Below are 21807 nucleotides of genomic sequence, written 5' to 3'. Positions count from 1 at the left end.
ACTTCTGTAAGGCATTGTTAATTTTTCTTCATTTTTCTCTCTGTTCTTTAGATTGCATAATGTCTGTCAATCTATCTTCAAGTTCATTGATCCTTCTGCTAGTTAAAGTCTACTGTTGAGCCCCTTTGGTGAATTTTTTATTTCAGCTATTATACTTTTCAACTCCAGAATTTCTATCTGGTGCTTTTTTATAATTTCTATCTCTTTATTGATATTCTTCATTTGGTGTGACATATCATACTTTATTTATTTAAACATGGTTTCCTTTAGTTCTTTGAACATATTTATAATGCTGCTTAGAAGTCTTCATCTGTTAAATCTGACATCTGAGACTTCTCAGGTAGTTTCTGTTTCCTGCTTTTCCCCCCTGTGTATAGATATTTTCCTGTTTCTTTGCATATCTCATAATTGGTAAAAACTGGACATTTTAGATAGTATATTGTATCAACTCTGAACACTTATTTTCCTCGCTCCCCCCACCTCTCTGGGGCTTGGTATAATTTGCTTCTTTATTCATTTAGTGACATGCCTGGTTATTCTAGTGAAACCTATTTCCTTTCCAGTGTGAAACCTCTAGTGTTAATCCTCAGAGTATAGCCTTGGGCACATGCACAGTTAGCCTTGGGACAGTAGTTTTAGCAAGGCTTTCTGTCTCTTTCTCTGTTCTCTCTGTTGAGCTGTTTCTGCTGGTATTACATCCAGTTGTTAGCCTTCACTAATTGCCAAGTCATTGCTTTATTATTTTCAACAATGCCTTGAGGCATGCATTGCTCTCCAGTCTCTTCCAATTAAATTTGAGCCTCTTTGCAGTTGTAGTTTTTGAGGCCAGTTTTTGAGGTTTGAAATTTGCCTATTCTTAGCTATCTCTTTCCCTGATTTTCTCTGATAAGGTAGCTAGCCTGTGGTTTAGCTTATTGTACTCATGGAGCTACCAATCTCCTCTTAACTGCTTGCTACCAAAATCTTCATTGTTTCTGAGAGCTGGAGTTTAGGCTTGAATTTCCTACACTCTGTTCCAAATAAAATCAGTCTCTTTGGGGAGAACTTCTGAATCCTCTCTTTTTATAGCCTGCCTTAGCCCTGAGCAAAATCTCTTAGCACTTCTCAGGAGCTGAAGGCAGGGACATGGCCCACTTTTCTTAGAGTGACAGTCCTGCTCATGAGCAGGGTACTGGCCAGGGGCAGTAGCCTCTCTTCTTGGCTTGCTTCTCCTGGCATGGAACGTCCACCCTGTGAGCAAGCTGGGGCAAAGGTGATCAGTGATCAGGTCCCCAGTATTCTCTGTCTGCTGTTCCTGGGGTAAAGCCTCCATTCTACCCGTAGGGACTAGGTAGAGGAACAGAGCGCTTAATATCTTGGTTACAATCACCTGAAATTTAATCTCTGTAACACAGAGCTGGGGAGATGAGAAATGCTGGGAGCCTGCCCCTCCTGGAGAGGTATCCAAGCCCAGGACAGGTTTCTGGAGGAAGGGAGAACCCCATCTTATTGGCCACACCTGCTCAGAGTGAAATTTTTGTCACACTGAGCTGGGGGAGTGCCTAAGTGCCACAAACTCTTGTTTTTACTGAGATTTAGTAGATTTTCTTGAATAAATGTTTCTTCATTTACTTTATGCCCTTAAGACAATTTTTAGTGACTTTAAATTGTTGGGGGTGTTTGGTAATTTTCACCAGTTATAGTTGTTTTGCTAGGGAGCAGGTCTGCTGAGCTCCTTATGATGCCATTTTGGAACTGTTCTCTCCAAGGCCTTACTGTTGGAATTAGAGATTTTTATTTATTTATTTCCTCGTTAAACAGCGAAAAGACAACAGACCGGAATAGGGAGAGGTTGGTGGAGACTAAAGAAGGGAGATAGGCAGGCCTTCTATTAATTTCATACATTCCCCTACTTCTGATGCTTTGCCCATCTTAAAAGAACCTATGGAAACTATCAGAGATGATTAAAGCAGTTGGAGCACAGCCATTCAATCAAAGTGTGAAGCAGTGCAGGTTGTTGCCACAACCAGCCTTTATGGAGTGGCTGAGTGAATAACCATTGGCAGTGGAAGGATACTTTGATCATTATTTCTATTGCCAACCCACCGTCTCCTTCCAACTTTGAACAATGTCCATGTTCATTTCCCAAACTTTAAAGTTTATATGGAATCTGTGATTCCACATACTCCAAGAGTAGCTAAAGATTCAAGAAAAAAAAAAAACAAAACACAACCCTTTCCCTTTTATTTTCTCCTCAGCCACACTGATCTCCCTGTTTTCCTCTCATTGGTGTTGCTCCCGTCTTCACTTCTCCCATTGGCCAAATTCTTATGGTGTGGAGGGCATGGGACCACCACAGTGGAGGGAGAGCCAGTGATCTTCTTTCAAACATTGCGCTCAATAGTGGAAGAAAGTAATTAGAAAGACTGCTATGAACAGGACAAAATTTACCCAAACTTTGTTTCTAAAATTTTACGGGTCTTCCCCGAGACATGATAGTATATTGGCCTGATTTGGTGGAAGGAATGCATTCACCTTTGCTTTTAAATACTCTTTTGAAATTCAGTTCCTCAGACACATTAGCCACATTTCAAGTGCTCTGTAGCCTCATGTGGGTATTGGTTATTGTATACAGAAATATAGGACATTTCTGACATTGTAGAAAATTTTACTGCACAGTCCTGAGCTTTTCTGCTCCAGACCCTTTAGGCCTTATCCTGGGATTTTCTTGCATTCAAGCAGCTTTTGGATTGAGCAGATCCTCTAACAGTTTCAGCTGCTGTTCTTGGATGGGCCCACCATGCTTTTCAGTAAGTACTTTTTGACTATTTTGAAGTTATTCTGTTTTGTGGTCCTTCAGTCACTCCGTTGATTCCCTCTGCTTCTTCTCACACAGATGCTGATACTGTGCAGGCCATATGGCAACTGTGGTTTGTCTTCTTGTCTTCACTTCCTTGTACTTTGAGGTGTGCAGGGACACCTTGCTACCTAACTTTGTTGAAAATGTTGGCCATGGTTTTTGGTTTTGCTATAGAGCTGCTCTGTTTTACATGGGAATTTAAGGAAGATTCAGGAACTATGCTTCTGATGTAGCTGCCACTTTTCCCCAAAAATTCAGAATAAAAATTTTAACAAAATCCCTGCGTGGTTTGTATGCATATTAAAGCTTAGGGAGGACCGTTAGAGGTTCTGGGACATGATAGGCCCTTATAAAATGGTTGCTATATAATATTGCTTCTGAAGTGTTAGTTCAAGCCATCCAGTGTCTTTCATTATATTTAGATAAAGTTTATATTGATATTCAACTCCACCTCAGTACAGACTTATTTTTAGGTTACCACACACTAAAGCAAAACCCGCTATTCTTTTATTAAATTTCTATTACTATTTATTCAATTGCTTAAGTTATGTGTACTCTTTTCTAGATGGATATCAGGATGATCCTCAATTATGTAAAATAAAAATATTATCTAGAAGATCAGTAAAGCTGCCCCAACCCACTGGAGTTGTGCATTGCTGTGCATTAGGCTTCTCTTGGCAGAATCTGGGCAGATTTCAAAGGGTAAATTAGTTACCTTGAGACAAGACAAAGTCTGAGTTACATTTTCAATTCATTATCAACCTGTGCTTTATAAATCCTTTGGGTAGTTCTGGTCAGCTTGGACAGATGGCAAGTTTATGGAGTTCAGGTGTAATTTGCTTCACACAAACCTGATCCCAGCCTTCCCTTGCACTGCTAAATTCCCTCCCTTAGGGATTTATTTGCTTACTTCTTCACAGTTGGCTGTATTTTGGAAAAAAGAAAGGAATGCAAATCATAGACTTCTAAGTAAAATGCACCTCTCCCTTGGTTTTTTGTTTGTTTGTTTGTTTGTTTTGCCAACTTGTCCCCTTCTTTCCCCCCAACCACCTCTCCACTTTCACATCACCAGATTTAAAATCTGGGAGTCAAGTAAGAGAAAAATCTTCAAAAAGGCTGGAATTGATGAGTTCAAGGTTATGTAATTACTCCCATATAGAAATGTTTGGTTGGAAATTGGAAAAAAAACCATAGGTACACAGATATATAGTTACTAGAATAAAACTGTATATAATAGATAGTTTTTAACTTGTAACAGGATAATAAAAAATCTTTTACCCAAAGTGCTAGGTGGTGTCTCTAATCAGATTACACCCATTCCAGGCAGGTGCACAGGGACCAGAGCAGGTCCCTTTCTACAAATCACTGGCTGATAAATGAAGTCTTTTCCATGTGCTCAAGTGCAAGTAAATCTTACTAGACCAAAACGAGACAGGTAAATGGAAAGCAGTATGCCTTCAGTGTAGCTGAGAGGATTTCCAAAAAAGAGAATAGTCTTGTATCAAAATTGATTGATTACTGAGTTAGACTCTACATCTAATTGTTCTATAGTCCTTTAGCCAGATAATTTCACATCTTTTTATAACCCTAATACATCCATCACATGTGGCTTCGGTAGAATTATGTCTCCATGAAAGCAGGATTTGACTTCATGATCAACTCATTGTACTTAATAGACAACTAACCCCCTTTCCATGCCAAGCAACAGGAAAACGGCCAAACTTGCCAGCCTTCTTTTCCTTGCCACAGAGGGTCTCACTGTTCGTGTGCCCTACATTTGCCATGGTCTGATGCTCTGCATGGCTTGTCTCGGGCCCCAGGGTTCCTTGAAGGTGGCTTATGGTTCTGGGTAGGACCCAAAGTAAGCCTGGGAAGTCAGCCCCTGCCTGAAGGTCTTCTATCAGGGTTAGCCATGATTTCCAATTCAAAAGAGTCCTTAATGATCAGAAATGCTCTGATTGATACAGCATTGAGAGACAGGATGGCATAGAGTGTATGTCTCTAGAACTAGACAACCTGTGTTGCAATCCCAGATCCCCCAACTACTCAATATGGAACCTTTAACAATTGACCTAATCTTAATGGTTTACTCATCTGAAGAATGGTCTGCTTCATTAAGATTGTTATGAGAATAGAATGATTAAATGAGTTAATATATGTAAGGAATATAGAAAAGGGCCTAGCTTATAGTAAACATCATTAAAATTTCAGCTAGTATTTTCCTTATTATCATTATTATTGTTATCATTTTATTACTGGTGGAGATAATATAATAGTCTGCTCCCAAGACAGCTCAAAATGTCCTGTGTCGGGAATTGTTGCTCTCATCCAACCCTTCCAACCTGTCAGAGCCAGGAGAGATTGTCTGGCTTTGTTCTGCTTTTAACCCAATCCCTGAAGAAGACTCTGAGCCCACAGGAGCTGAATTAAATCCTCAGAAGAGAGTGTGTGGGTACAGAGGGATTGATAAGCCTTCTACTCCTTGGACCTGTGAGTTTCATTCCTTTTTTCAGTGTTCAAATTATAGCATGTACATTGGGTTACATAGCAGGGTGTCTTCAATGTAAATTTTTTAGAAAAGTCTTGAATGAGAACAATACCAATACCAAACAAGCTGATTTAACATGGCACCTTTCTGGGCAAATTACTTCCTTTCTCTGAGCTTTGGTTTTCTCATTGATACCATGAGAGTTTAGAATTAGCAAATCTTGGTAGATCCTGTAGCTCTACTATTTTAAACATTCTCAAGTTCAAATTAGACCCTTCTTTGGGGGAAAATAAGTAAGTATATTGGGGAAATTTATAGCACACAAATATTTTACATGTATCCACACAAATAAAAGTATTTGGTTCAGTCTGATTATATTTTACTATTAATGTATAGCCTTCCCATCTCTTTTTGTTAAGGAAACTTTTTTCATAGTATAACAAGTACTGACTTGACAGTGCCTTTTTCATTTTCACCGTTCTTATGAGTGTATAATGGTACTGCACTGTGGTTTTAATTTGCATGTCTCTGATGACTGATGCTGTCAAACATCTCATATTTGGGGCCATTTATTGTCTCTTCAAGTCTTTTGCCCATTTTTCTATGGGATTCTCTCCTTTTTCTTATTGATTGTTAGGAGTTTTAATTAATTAATTTTTTACATATTCTGGATACCAGTCTTTGATGGATATTTGAATTGCAAATGTCTTCTCCCACTCTGTATCTTCCTTTTCACCCTCTTAGTGGTGTGTTTTTGTGAATAAAAGTTCATAATTTTAATGGAATTCATTTTATCAGTCCATAACTTTATTGTTAGTGCTCTTTACATTTTGTTTAGGACATCTTTGCCTACCCCAAGATCAGGAAGATATTCTCCTGTTTTCTTTTAAAAGCTTTATGTTATTTTTCATAGTTGAAAAAATGGGTGATTTTTGTGCATGTATATGGTGTGAGATAGGAGTCCACATACATTATTTTCCATATGGGTATTCAATTGGCCCAGCACAATTTGTTAAAAAGATCATTTTTTTTCTTCTACCATAGTACAGTTTGTCTTTGCATTAATCAAATGATTGAATATGTGTGGATCTGCTTTTGAGCTCTGTGTTTTGTTCCATTGGTCTATTTTTTCTTCTTTGCTGATATCACATTTTCATGAGTAATTCAACTTTATAATGAATCTTGCTATTTGGTAATACAAGATCTCCAAATTTGTTCCTCTTTAACTACCGTGGCTGTCTTTGTCCCTTTGCATTTCTACATAACTTTTAGAATTAGCTTGTTAATTCCCATAGAAAGTCTGCTAGGATTTTGATTGATATTGCATTGAGTCTATAGATCATTCTGGGAAAAATTGTCATCTTCATTATGTTGACTCTTTCAATCCATGTATGTGGATGTCTCCCTCTCCACCCCCACCCCCTTTTTTTAGGTGGTCTTTAATTTCTCTTAGTGATGTATTGTGGTTTGCAGTGTAGGGCCTTGCACATCTTTCATTGGATTTACTCCTATGTATTTGACATTGTATGATGTTAGTGTAAGTGACATTTTGCATTTCATTTTTTAAATGTTTGTCACAGGGGGCGCCTGGGTGGCTCAGTCATTAAGCGTCTGCCTTTGGCTCAGGTCATGATCCCAGGGTCCTGGGATCGAGCCCCACATCGGACTCCCTGCTCAGCAGGGAGCCTGCTTCTCCTTCTCCCTCTGTCTACCACTCTGCCTACTTGTGCTCTCTCTCTGTCAAATAAATAAATAAAATCTTTAAAAAAAAAAAATGTTTGTCACAGGCTTATTGAAATGACCTTTTATGTACATAACCATGTCGAAATGCTTAATGACAGTTTAATATATTTTTTCTAATCTTTATATATATTCTTTATATGTATAAATATATTTATATTTTTTAAATTTTTTCTGCCCTTATTCTGAATAGCACCTTGATTACAGTATTGAATATAAATGGTGATAGTAGACATACTTATCTTATTCTCAATCTCAAAATAAAAGCGTAAACTTTCAATATGTCACCAATAAGAATAATATTTACTATATATTTTATAGCTCTAAAAAATGATTGAAGAAGTTCCCTTCTATTCCCAGTGTACTAAGAGTTTTATTCCTTTTAAAAACACAAAGGGGGGATGCCTGGGTGGCTCAGTCTGTTAAGTGTCTGCCTTCGGCTCAGGTCATGATCCTAGAGTCCTGGAATTGAGTCCCACATCGGCCTCCTTGCTCAGAGAGGAACCTACTTCTCCCTCTCCCTCTGCCCTTCCCCTGCTTGTGCTCTCTCTCTCCCTGACAAATAAATAAATAAATAAATAAATAAATAAATAAATATCTTTAAAAACACAAATGGGTTTTGAATTTTACCCATTGCCTTTTTTTGCATCCAAGTATAATTTTTCTCTTCATCTATAATGAGATATATGCCATTGATTGATTTTAATAAATCCACTTGGTTTTTATATATTATCTTTTTAATATAGCATCATATTCTATTTATAATATGCATACATGTGTGTATTTGGAATTTTTGAATCTATGTTCATAAAAAAATTGCCTATAATTTTCTTTTTCTGTATTATTCTTGTTATACTTTATATCACAGTTGTGCTGACTTGTTAGAATGAAGAGATTAAATAAGATTAGTGTTCTTTATTCCTAAAACGTTTGAAAGAATTTTCCAGTAAAACTATCTGACCCTGGAGGGTTTTTTTGTGGGGAGCTTTAAAAAAGTTTTTTTTTAAATTATTGTTTTAAATATTGCTTTAATTATTTAATGTTTTTATTTTATTATTTTAAAAGTTTTTTTAAATTAATTATTATTTTTATTCTTATTTATAATAGATGAAGGACTATTCCGATTTTGTATTTTTTCTTGGTATCAGTTTGGTAAGTTATATTTTTTTAAAGACTGTTCATTTCATCCCATTTTTCAAATTTACTGGGGAAAAACATGTCATCTTAGTACTTTCTAACAGCTGTGGAGTCCATAGTGTTGTATGCTTTTCCATTTTTGTTATTGTTTGTATGGGTTTTTCTTCTGGTATTCTTGATCAGTCTCGCTAGAGTTCTATTAAATCTATTAACGTTTTATTTTTATTGTGTGTCTTTGTTTATTTCATTAATTTCTACTTTTCAAAAATTTCTTTCCCTAAACTTTATTTGGCTTGATTTGCTTTTCTTTCTCTATCTTCCCAAGCTGACTTAGATCATAGATGTTAAGCTTTTTTCTTTATTAATATATACATCTAATACTTCAATTTTGCTATAATCATTTATTTTTAGCTACATTCAAAGTATTGATATTTTGTACTTTTATTAATATTCAGTTTTAAATTTTTCTAATTTTTGTTGGACTTTATTTCACCTATGAATTATTTAGATGTATATTCTTGAATTTTCAAGTAGGTGGTGATTTTGTAGGTTTTTTTCCCCTGTTATTAATTAATAAGTCTAGCTTAATTTCACTGTGGTCAGAAAATATGCTCTGAAGTTTTCAATCCTTGAAGTCTGTTGAGGCTTCCTTGATCCTAAGTATAGTCAATTTGGAAAATGGTCCGTGTGCCCTTGAAAAGAATCTGAATTCCATCATTGTTGGATGCATTTGTGTTAGTATGTCAGTTATGTCAATTTTGGTAATTGTGTTTAGATTTTCTCTATCCTTGTTGAAGTTTTGGTCTGCTTGTTCTATCAGCTATTTAAAGAGGTATGTTAAAGTTTTTCATTATGACTATGAATTTGTCTATTTTTCTTTTAATTCTGTCAATTTTGCTTTATACACACACACACACACAAACACACCCACAGTTATTGGATTTTAGAATTGTTATATATTCCTCATGGTTTAATTTCTTTATCAGCCTACCACCTTACTCTTAGTAGTGGTTCTTGCCTTTAAGTCTATTTTGTCTGATGCTAGTATAGCTACACCAGCAATATTTTGGTAAATATTTGCATGGTATACCTCTTTCTTTGTGTTCTTATATTTAAGGTTTGTTTTATGAGCAGGATATAATTTTTGACCCAATCTGATAGTATTTTAATGGAAATATTGTCCATTTACATTTAATATAATTGCTCTATATTTGTACTTTTATTTGTCATCTTATGATTTGTCTTCTATATATACCATTTGTTGTTTCTTTTTCTCTCCTTTCTTGCTTTTATTTTAAATTTTTATTTGATTCTTTTCCCTCTAGTAACTTACTAGTTATGAACTTGTCAATATACATTATTTTACTATTCTTTTGGTGAAAACTGTAGCAATTATAACATACATCATTGCCTTAGTATAATGAAACTTAGTTTGTTTTTTTTTAAAGATTTTATTTATTTGACAGAGAGAGACACAGTGAGAGAGGGAACACAAGCAGGGACAGTGGGAGAGGGAGAAGCAGGCTTCCTGCGGAGTGGGGAGCCTGATGCGGGGCTCCATCCCAGGACCCTGGGACCATGACCTAAGCTGTAGGCAGACGCTTAATGACTGAGCCACCCAGGCACCCCTGAAACTTCGTTTAAGGGAAGTTATTACTTTTACCACTTTCCCAGTAATGCTAGGACCTTAAATACTTTAACTCCATTTACCCTCTTATGTCTTTCACATTATTTTTGCCATAAAATTATATTCTACATAATTTTAAATTCCACAATATATTGTTAGTATCATTTTATAGAGTTAATATTGGCTTATACATAGTTACAGAATTACTCTTTATAGTGTTCTTTATTCCTCCCTGCATTCCTTGTTTCTGCCTTCATTTTTCTTCAAGTAGAAGAATTCTGTCTTAGGGTTGTTTTTAGTGCTATCCTGCTGGCAATGAATTCTCCCAATTTTTGCTTGTCTAAAAATGTCTTTATTTCACATTTATTGAAGGAAACTTTTTCTGGTATAGAAATCTAAAGAAGTGCTACATCATATTAATAGTCATCATATTAATAGTCTTACAGATGGGTACAAAATTTATTGAGCTTCAAATAATTTTCATAATTTATAATATTTACATTGATCTTGGTGTTTTAGTCACTCATGGGATTTCTCCTAACATCCCTTTCTTTCTAGCATTCTGTAATGAAAATAGTCCAGAATTTGGAAGGAAAAATACCTTGTGAACTTGATCAAGCCATTTAACTTCTTTGAGCCAGTTTCCTCATGTATAAAATGGGAAAAATATAGTAGCTGTATGTCACTGGAAATTATGATGTTCTGTTGATGTTATGTATGGAAGTGCTTTGCAATATGTGAAGTACCAATTAGTTGGAATTTTTTAGTGTCATTGTTATTTACTGAAACAAAAACATCTCCTTGTATTCAGTGTATATCCAGAATTCTCTTACCAGTGCACATTTTTATGATACCCACAAAATGGTTAAAATGATAGTATTCATGTATATATTTATTTATACATGCACTGCCTTTTATAAGAAAGTAGGATGGTGTTAAAAGTTACATAAAACAGAACTTACACAAGATTGGTTGTAAGTTTATTTTTGATTTTTCAAGCAACTAACATGAAAAGGGAGACCTGGCTGGTTACACAATTCAAAATCCTCATAATATTAAAAATAATCCATTAATTTAGGGGAAGTACAGTTCTTTCTTAGTATACTAAGTTCAGGCAGGAATTTCCCCCTTACTTTTCTTAATGATGCTGAGTTATTTAAAAGATTATTCTGCTGGTTTAGAGGTTACTGATTTGCATGGTTAATCCAAATCAGTGTTGGACTGATCTAGAATTTTAATATTCTGTTTCATATGCTCAAAGGGAGAATTATACATTTTAATGTGAGCTACAAGTAGCTGCTTTTCCACCCTACTTGCAAATAGATTCTATTCAGAAAACTAATACAGAGTGCCAGTTTCCTTTTCAAAATGCTTGGATACACATTTGAGGGAAGGTTAGGCTGATAAATTGAAATTTTAGTTTGCATATATAGTATTAACAAAACTGCCTTAGAAAGATATTTAGCTGTATTTTATTTTTCCTTCATAGAGGTTCCTTACTACATTGATCAAATGTTTATTTGCCCTCCTGTGTGCAGACATATTCCTGTTGTTTTGTTTCTCCTCTGACAAAAAGTGGTCATTCAGACTTAAATTTTTGTAGGGTTTTTTTTTTTTTTCATTTTTCCCTCTTTATTTATTAAACATATTTTTAAATGGAAACGAAAGTACAGAACTGAAGCTTTTAAACAAACAATCAAAGGGTATGTTAGTGTCTCACAAGCAATGCCATGACACATCTGAGGTTTTGTATGGTGATCAAATTTAAAATAGGACATTTGTTCCTTATTTAAATTCTTTGATTTTGTCTTTTGATTCTTTGATTAGGTCTCTGGCATGCATTTTATATGAGATGTGCTGCATGAATCATGCATTCACTGGCTCCAATTTCTTGTCCATTGTTTTAAAAATTGTTGAAGGTGACACGCCTTCTCTCCCCAAGAGATATCCAAGAGAACTGAATGCCATCATGGAATGGTATGGAAAGAAATATATTGTCACAGAAGCAATTTTAAATTGTACTTATATCTTAGTTCATTTGAAAAATAATTTTCTTCTTAAACATTACAGCATGTTGAACAAGAGTCCTTCACTGAGACCTTCTGCAATGGAAATTTTAAAAATCCCTTACATTGATGAACAACTACAGGTATTTCAAATGAAAGGGATACTGGGAAACATATATTAGCATTTATATACATTTGAGGACTTGAAGATAGGCTGTGGGAATAAGATGCATTAAGAATCAGTCAGAAAAGAGAGAAACAAGATTTTTTTTTTTAAAGCTGAAGGAAATTATTAGTTGAACAATCTCTTTGCAAAAGAAGATGTGTTAACTCCAATTTCCTGAAGCCCCAGATATGAGAAGTTAGGGTTGTAATATTCTACCTAAACTCAACATCCGCCCTTAGAGCTCTTGGCTTACAAATCTTACCTCAATACTTTGTAAATATATCCCTGCTAGGACAAGAATGTACCACTAATAACGCTAAAATCTGGGGGTTTTGCTGAGCCTTTATTATGCCACTCCTTTCTTATATATCTTAATCATACTTTTTATTGATTAGGTGAGTTTGTTTTCCTGTAGATTAGAAATTTTGATGCAGAGAATCTACCTCTGGTGGTAAGAAAAAAGCAAATGGTACCTTCTTAGAGGATTTTTTGTTTTGTTTTGTTTTTTTAACTTAGGCTTTTACAAATACCTCAGGCAAATTTCCTTGAGTTTTATGACTAGTTTTAAGTGGACCCACAAAGCAGTCATTCACCTTCAAAGATGGGCACACTTTTTCATCCATGTCCAGTTCTAAGTTGGCAGGAAACAAGGATGCTGACTTGATGTGTCTCATCAGTTGAGTGCTGAGCACAGTGCTGACGCTGGAGGTGCTGAAAGGAAAGGAACAGCCATGGCTCCCGTCCTTTTGCAACTTGACTGCTAGTAAGAGGACCCAGCACCCAAGAAAGAGTAATTATACATTATCAGGAGCACTAGGAAGAAAGCACACAGGATGCTGTAAAATAGGGGAAGGGAATAATGGCCTTTGTGGTCAAAGAAAGAGTAGGTGACTGTTCTCTACCAGTGAGATGGTGAGAAGCAGCCAGACATGTAAGGAGCCTGAGAGAGGGTTGGAACCACAGGGAATTAGCTGAGACAAAGCCCCAGATCAGGTTATGTTTCCAGATGGAGACGTAGAGGGGAGGGTTCTAGGCAAGAATGTGTGCTCTGGAGGAGCCCCTAAAGAAGTAGGGTAATAAGCAGGACAGGAGGGGAGGAGGCCAGAAGTTCCCTGGTACTTTGAGTTCTCCCTGTGTGTAGCTTTCCCTATGCATAGCCAGCTCCACTAGCCCAAGGGCAGGCCGCTGAAAAAAAGGCACAGGTGTTAACTGTTGGGATCAAAACCACACTGAGGGGGCTATAAGCAGACCAAAAAAAAAGTTAAAAGGAATCCAAGGAGATCTGCTGGGAAAAGGGTGAGGCAAGTGAGGCATTTGCCCTGGGACAAAATTAGAGAGGACACCAAAAACTCAGTAATCAGGATAAATAACATTTTATTGCAATGTTTAAAAAAATCCAAATTAATGCTAAAAATCCATGGTAACAAAATATCAAAAGTTCACAGACAGCATCCAGCAGGGCTAGGATTAGGGTGATGGAAGTGAGGTAAAATGGTGCAAGTTCAGGGTTGGATCCTGTCTTTATTTAAACTTTTATTTCTTTTCTTTTTTCTTTTTTAATTCCAGTATAATTAAAATACAGTTAACAGTTATGTTAGTTTCAGGTGTACACTAAGGTGATTCACCAATTCTATACATGACTCAGTGTTCATCGTTAAGTGTAGTCTTAATTCCCTTCCCCTATTTCACCCATCCCCTCAACTGCCTGGCAACCACCAATTTGTTCTCTATATTTAAGAGTCTATTTTTTGTTTGTCTCTTTTTTCATTTGTCCATTTGTTTTGTTTCTTAAATTCCACATATGAGTGAGATCACATGGTATTTGTCTTCCTCTGACTGACTTATTTCACCTAGCATTATACCTTCTAGATCCATCCATGTTATTGCAAATGGCAAGATTCAAACATTTCATATTTTCCATGGCTTTTTGGTTTTAATTTTGATTTTTTTATAATATTGCTTTAAAATATGACTTATCTTGGTTACTGAGTCTTTTGGTGCCCCTTCAGTTTTGCACCTGAGGCGAGTGCCTCACTTGTCCCAGTCTAGTCCTGGCCCTGGGAGTGGGGACACTGTCCAATACTGGCAGAGACTGGGAAGAGCTTGTTTGTTCTTGGAGCTGAGGGGAGGCCTGCCTGTGGTGGGTAGCAGGGAGTGAGAGAACAGGCAGTGAGTGCCGGATGAAATTGGAGAAGCGGGCAGGAGCCTGACCCCCCCCACGACCTTGCTGCATAAGCTACCGTGCAATTTTTTGTAACCCTTTATCGAAGGAAAAGTGGTTACCAGTGGGTTTTGTTTTCAAGCTCCCAGGCATGGTCAATAACACTGCACATCAGAAAAGGCCCCTGGTAGTCGGCTGCCCTTTCATCCCTGAAAAGGAGTATTTAAAGTGCGTCAGGGTTGTTCTTTTTTTCAGCACCTGATGTGTAGATACTCGGAAATCACTCTGGAAGACAAGAATTTGAATTGTCAGAAGGAGGCTGCTCAGATAATTAATGCCATGTAAGTGGTTGCTTTGTTTTTAAAAAGCCCATTGAGCATAATCTTAAATGCATTTGTCTTTAAAAATCTATTAGTGCTAAGCTGACTGCACAGGGTTTCCTAGAATTCACTTAAGTCTTGCCAAGAAATTAAGGAGCTTCAGCAAAGCCCCTTTGCCCCAGGTGGTAGTAAATTGAAATTATAAAAGTTTTAAACCACTGCACAGCTTACAGATCTGCAGGGTAGCTCTGCAGTTGCCTTGTAAGTATGTAGAGAAATTAGTATCTCAAACATTTAGTGATAGTTATGCTAATGAACCTTCCATTATATTAAGCATAGATAGTTTTCACGTGTTGTTTGTTTAACAGGAACTGACAGAGTATCTATTGAGAAGACAACACTGTGAAGTCCTAGGACAATTGAAAATAGCCAAAATTTACTTCCTTGAGATATACATATGAAGTAGAGAATGTCTTTTTCACAAACATAATTATTTCTTGACGTAACTTCTCTCTCCTATCTCATTCAAAATTCCTGTGCTATAACATACAAGAGCCTAGATTACTAGGTGACTTCAGAACAACCATGTATAGCTGTGCAGGCTGTGGACTGCACAACTCAAGAGGTTATATAAAGACCAAATCTATAATTTTGCTGAGGAACTCTCTATGTAATTTTATGAGGACGCTATGAGAATGGCAGTCCCTCCCCAGAGCTGTGCAAGGCAGTAGGTGAGAACAGTAGCCCTCGTTAGCCTAATCTTCAAGGCCAAATAACAATATGCTTCTCTGAAACTCAGTCCAGTGGTTTCTCAACTGAACTATGTTTGTTTTCTAATTTCATATTCAAACTGAGGAAACTGGTTCATCAAAGGTACTCAGTCTTCGTTTAATGGATGATCTCCAGTTAAAATACCCTGCACCTCAGGGACTAATGTTTGAGGCATGCTCCTATAACCTAATTTCCTTAGGTTGCTAATTATTCTTTCAAGATGCCTGGAATTCTAATTTTGTTTTATTTTAAACTGAGATGTGAGAGTAGGAAAATACTAGGCTAATCTTAGCTATCGTTTTGTACTGCGGTTGTGATTCCATTTACCTGACAGTGCTTACAGTTAAAGTGTGCCAGAATCTGATCGCTTGTATGGTCTTCCACATTATGAAATATTGATTTCAAATTGTCACTGTTTTTTTTTTTTTTTCCACGAACTATGACTATGTTTCAAGGAGCTCTATTTGATCTTACAGAATAAGGGATGTATATTCCAGAATTCGTGTGTCCCCTAGAGGCTGTGGACTGTATTCCAGAGGGATGAGAGCTGCTACAAATGGTCATTACAATTACACAATTATTACAAAATAATAAAGATTAGTGTGGGAATGAAATGAAATGGAGACTTCTCCTAGTATTTTGTAAGGAGGGAGCTGAGTGCAAAAGGCATTCCGCAGTACTGGCCCTAACTGAGTCAAGCACAGAAACAAGTATCATTGGGGATATGGTTGCAGACCTTTCAATACATGAGTAATGTAAGCATGTTTCTTTAACTGAAGAAAGAGGCTCTTTTATTTATTTTTTATTTTTTTAAAAGATTTTATTTATTTTTTGAGAGAGAGACAGTGAGGGAGGGAACACAAGGAGGGGGAAAAGCAGGCTTCTCGAGCCTGATGCGGGGTTCGATCCCAGGACCCTGGGATCATGACCTGAGCCGAAGGCAGACGCTTAACGACTGAGCCACCCAGGCGCCCCAAGAAAGAGGCTCTTTTTTTTTTTTTAAAGATTTTATTTATTTATTTGAGAGAGAGAGAATGAGAGACAGAGAGCACGAGAGGGAAGAGGGTCAGAGGGAGAAGCAGACCCCCCGCTGAGCAGGGAGCCCGATGCGGGACTCGATCCCAGGACTCCAGGATCATGACCTGAGCCGAAGGCAGTCGCTTAACCAACTGAGCCACCCAGGCGCCCGAAAGAGGCTCTTAAATAACAATTTTAACTAATATTCTGTGGGGTGCTTGGCACTGTTATAAGCACTTTACATGAAATAACTAATTTAAACTCACAAGAACCCTATGAATTAGGTACTATTATTTTATAATTATTATTTTTTTAATGATCATAGGAAGCTTAAATGACTTGCCCAAGGACATATACATGTAACCTGGGAGCTAGGATTCAAACCCAGACAATGTTATTAACCTGTGTGATAACCACTGTGCCATGCTTACCTGCTGTATGAAGCATAGAATATACAACATATTCAACAAAATTTAACTATTACAAGACTACCGTTTGGGTTACTTTGATGTGTCAGACACTGTACATACATTGTTTCATATAATACTAAAGCCTGTTCTTTACGGATGAGAAAATGGAGCTTCAGAGAGGTTCAGTAACTTGCCCAAGGCTACAGAGCTAATGCGTGGTAGAGATGGGGTTCAAACCCTGCCTAATTCCAAGGATTAAATCCTATCCGCAGGGTTGAATTAGTCCGCCAGTCCATTTACTCCTTGATGTCCAAGACCCTAATTTGTCTTACATTATGAAAACCAGTCATAGGCCATGAAAGGAGAAGAAATTTGGAAAGTACCTAATTTGCTTTTAAACAAAAATCTAATTTGAAAAATATTACCAATTAACCACAGTCCTGGTTGGCTCATTACCTACCCTGAGTTTATTAGTTTTTGCCTGGTCTGTCTCGAGATGCTTTCCCCTTCTCAGTAGTGTAATGATACTTCTGTATAATATTTGTTTAATTTTTCTGAGCATGTTTGGGATGAGTTGCATGTGGGGGATCTTTATTATTTATAGGCAAAAAAAGATCCACCTGCAGACTCTGCGGGCGCTGTCTGAAGTGCAGAAAATGACACCAAGAGAAAGGATGCGGCTGAGGAAGCTCCAGGCAGCTGATGAGAAAGCCCAGAAGCTGAAGTAAGCTGTCTTTCCTTAAGGTACCTGTGCTCTGGCCACTTCCCAGGGCTCTGAAGAAATTGACTGGAGAAAAGCAGAAGCAAAAACAAGAAAGCAAAATGCACATATGCATTATATATTTCTTTGTTTCTTGACTCACTCGTCCCCATAGATGGTTATCGGATGCCAGCCACTATTAATGTCAGGCCTTCAGTCTTGTGTGCAAAGAAAGATTGAATGTCAGGGAGGTTTTTAATGATGAAAACATAGAGTCAGCCTCCAAATGAAGCCTTGTCACTGCTGACACAAGCTGTATATACCCCGGTGAGAGGACGAAAAGAGTGGCTTCACTATGGGTCCTCATTCCCCAAACGTTTGTTGTACCCCCTCTGCCAGGAGACCTAGCTGGTCTATAGCGAGAAGAATGTACCGGCAGGAAACTGTGGGCTTTAGAAAGTAGACTGGAAGCAGCTCTGCTCTGTCAAGTGAAGCCCTTTGCTCTGGGCAACCCTGCTGGTAATTCAAGTATTTACAGGAAAAGGGGAGATTCCAAAGAGCCCTAGACTCCCAGTTTCTCAAAGACAGATTTTTCAGTTGGTAGGTTATCCAGTCTCCTAATTTTTCTTCTTTCTTTCTCTGCCAACTTTTTGGTAGCTTAGAAGCCCCAACTAAGAACTAGAGAGACAGAAAAGACCTGAAACTCAAATCTGTTCATTTTGTGACCTTGGTAACGTATCTGAAAAAGAATTTGGAGGTATTCTTGTACTTACAGTGCATACCATTTGGAGCCAAGTAAGAATCTGTGAGACTACTTCTTTCCCCTTAACACATGCTTTCTGTAATCAATGTGGAAAAAGATTTCTGTCAAAGTGCACCATGGGCAGTCGTGTGCTGGTAAATGTTTAACAACCACCACCTCTGGGGTTGTGGGGCTGGGGGGTGTAAATGTTCCCGCAATGGCTAATTTCAAGCTATCAATGTGATATCGTCGAATGTTCAGTTAGAAGATAAGTACACAGTCTGCTCTTGGGAACAAGTACAAGCTGGTTTCTGCAAACCACTGCACCACTCAGTGTGGGTTTGACTGAGAAAATATATTTACATAAATTGCTTGAGCCATTGTATCAACTAACAGTCCTGGATCTATTTCTGAGGCCTCAGGAATAGCAGTATTTCTGGGGTACCATGACTCTTGTCATTGAGGGTTTAAAAGGAAAATTAAATCTGACAGGAACAAATCAAAAAGGCAATTTAATAAATTACATGCACATTACAAATTATATTTCAGATTAAAACTTTTTTATACACAAAGAAAGTCATAGATCTTCCACATGACATTCAATATGTTTATTATTTAAAGGCAATGGTTATAAATAAAGTTTGGTCTTAATTTTATGAATGAATTGCTTTGGAATTGTTTTTGATCATTATTTCTAGAATTTGAGCACAGTCCTGTGTTTTAGTTAGTAAACAACTCTGTTGTCAGAAGGGATGTAATGTACCCACTTTATAAACAAAATTTGACTACAGGGATATTCAGTGACTTTTCAAAAAAATCTAAATCTAAATTAGCACACAAGTAATCACAAGAACTCAAATCTTTCTTCCAGTTTAGTAGCAGGTCTATGACATTTACCTCTTCTCTACTAGACAAAACAAAATGTGTTGGAGAAAAATTCCCCTTCACAGTGGCTCTCAAGTTCTTTCGATAAATTCTTTGAAATCTAGCTCTCTTCTCCTTGTTTGTGGGTTTACTCATCCTGAGAGCAGTAATCGAGTTATTAGTACGTGTTGGGCATGGTCTGGGTGTTGGTGACACACCCCGCTGCCATCACAGAGAATGCGCAGGGGTCCAGACTGCCTTCTTTTGCCTCAGAGTCCCACAGATCCTCACGAGGAATCTGACATGGTAAGAATTCTGTGTTTTTAATATGTGTCAACCCCTAGTTAGAAACTGGGACTTTTTTCTGGAATGTTCAGGGACCCCTGCTTCTAAGAAATGTTATCCCCAGAAATCAGAAATTGAGAAGTACAGACATGCTAATATTTTGTTTTATAAAACCTAAATAACTTTATTCTTGAAGTTGCCATATGGCAAATGTGTGTATATCTAATTTTGAATTTCAGTGATGCATTTTAGGGGTTCTAAGGATGGATAAGGAGCCAGAGCATCATCATGTGTGCTTTAAAAGAGAATCCAGTGAGTGCTACACCGCATTTACCTTGATGAGGGAGAGACCCGTTGGCCTGGCTTCTCAACACCCCAGTTTGCCTGTTGAAACAGGGATCACACTTACCTGCATAATATAGATATGGCTTTAGCAAAATGCAGCTGTTTTCTACACTCACTTTAAATTTGCAGGAAGCTTGCAGAAGAAAAATATGAAGAAAATAACAAAAGAATGCAAGAGTTGAGATCTCGGAACTCTGAGCAGCTAACTGTTGATATACTCCATGTAAGTGCTCTCTTGTTTTAAATGTTACATCAGACCTTTAATTGCTTAGATTCATCGCATTCATGTGGCCAGTCAGGTAGGAAAAGGGACATAGGGGGAAAAAAGAGCATCCAGACCAACTTTGCCTGATTTAGGGTGGAGGTACTGGGGTTCATTTTAGCATATAGACCAATGGTTAGTGATGACAGTAATTCAGAGCAGCTGTACTTAGAGATGGATCAGTAGATTGATCCAAAAACATCAAGTGCCTACTGTGTACAAGAAAACTCAATCAGCATGGAATGAACAATTGATGAGTAAAATTATGACTGCAGAACAAATGTGTGTATATCTAATTTTGAATGTCAGCTGTGCTATTTTTGCATTACTTCTTAATCCATTGTTCTCTTTCTGTCTTATTTTTTGTTCTTTCCCTTTTTATTTTCTGTCTCCCATCTATATCATTGTGCATTGTGTTAATAACCCCTTTCGAACTCTGAATAATTACCTTAGATGTCCAATAATAAATAGGGTTGCGGAGTCACATGAAATGGACCCTGAATCATATCCTCAGCATCCCAAGCCCCTGAATAGCAAATACCATTTTCTCTAATGGTTAAAAACATCTTCATGAGCCGTGGTGTAGGCTCTGATACTTAAGGAAGTCTTTCTTCAGGATCATATTTGGACAATAGACATCAACCCCAACTTCCTAGCTCTTCTGGTAAAAGCAACATGGGAAGGAGTCATTTTTATGGAGAACTTTAGGTCTCAAATTCTGGTTGTTCATTCACTGGGGATCTCTGTACCTGAGGGAGATTCTTTTTCTTTGGCAGGAAGAGCCAAGCCCCCCTGAGGCTGTGGGGCTGATCTCTGAAGTCTGGGGACACTCATTCTGCTGTAGCTCAGTGAACAGAGAGCTCCAAACCCTGGGGCATTGCAGGAGCCCCCAGCAAAGCTCACTTTCAGCCAGGCAGAGCTTAGGGTCACTTGTTTTCTGCCTCCATCTGAGAGGTAACCCATCTTTCTCAATTATTTAGTGGTTGTGAGTGTTGTCGATTTCTGTAAACCCAAAGTTGGACCAGATGGGGGGGTCCCGCCTTCTCTGACCTTAAGAGTCTCTCTTTCTTGGACCCTTTAGCAGATAATGTGGGGACACTGGTGACATGTGCTCAATCCCACTTGCCCCCCTCTCTGCTCATCTCCCACCCCGTTAAGTAAAGCCAGCTGTGGGATCTGTTGTGGGTCCCAGAGACATGGAAGATGGGATCATTCCCACTCATAGAACCTGGTGAATGGAAATGCTTGGCTCTTGCAGACGATATCCTCTAGCTGGTTCAGTCTTGCAGACAGGGTTGCTCAGCAACCCCCCCAGCGCCCCCCCCATATCTTGCCCTGTTTTATGCAATTATATCAGCCACTTCCGTCTGGCCCCTCATTAGCATCCCACCTTCTCACTTTCAAATGTCACTTTCTCTTTAGGAAAATCCTCTTTGACCTCACAGGTCCACAATCGACTGGCTCTTCTCTAAATTCTTATAGCTTACAGCAATGCCTGTCAAACTTCAAAATTCACCCAAATCACCTATTGGTTTTGTTAAAAGGCAGATTCTGATTTGGCTGGTCTGGGGTGGGGCTTGGGATGCTGAATTTTTAACAAGCTCCCTGGTGATTCTGAGGCTGCTCATCCAGGACCACACTCTGATTAATAATGGACAGGAATTGAGGCTCTTGAAAGCCATTCACCTTCAGATGTAGGAAGACCGGGAAAAGCCACCGATTAACAGGCTTTCTTATAGACTCTTTAGGAAAAAAACATTTCATGGGAATGGAAGTAAAGGAAAAGTGACCTGGGCTTTCTTGTTCGCCCCAGGAGAAGGATGAAGAGAGGAGGCTAGGCAGGGAAGAGACACGGTTAATCATATTCACAGGCACAGAGTGAGGCAGGTTTAATGATATTCAAAGAACAAAGGAGAGAGGAAATGGG

General features: G+C 37.9%; 1 protein-coding gene across 9 annotated transcripts in view; it reads left to right on the top strand.

Moving 5' to 3' along the window:
• Window positions 1–21807, top strand: part of NEK11 (NIMA related kinase 11) — a 173638-nt gene that overhangs the window by 84944 nt on the left and 66887 nt on the right. For 7 of the 9 annotated variants that reach the window (XM_078071818.1, XM_078071825.1, XM_078071810.1 and 4 more), the window contains 5 exons: window positions 11659–11808; window positions 11902–11980; window positions 14420–14505; window positions 17287–17406; window positions 19748–19841. In XM_078071818.1, the coding sequence (XP_077927944.1) occupies window positions 11659–11808; window positions 11902–11980; window positions 14420–14505; window positions 17287–17406; window positions 19748–19841 (529 nt within the window). The remainder of the gene's footprint in view (window positions 1–11658; window positions 11809–11901; window positions 11981–14419; window positions 14506–17286; window positions 17407–19747; window positions 19842–21807) is intronic. The other 2 variants (XM_078071830.1, XM_078071839.1) reach the window with 2 other exon arrangements.

Source organism: Halichoerus grypus, chromosome 1, assembly GCF_964656455.1.
Source record: "Halichoerus grypus chromosome 1, mHalGry1.hap1.1, whole genome shotgun sequence".
Taxonomy (NCBI): domain Eukaryota; kingdom Metazoa; phylum Chordata; class Mammalia; order Carnivora; family Phocidae; genus Halichoerus; species Halichoerus grypus.
Note: the sequence above shows the minus strand (reverse complement) of the source record. Positions and strands in the feature narration are given on the sequence as shown.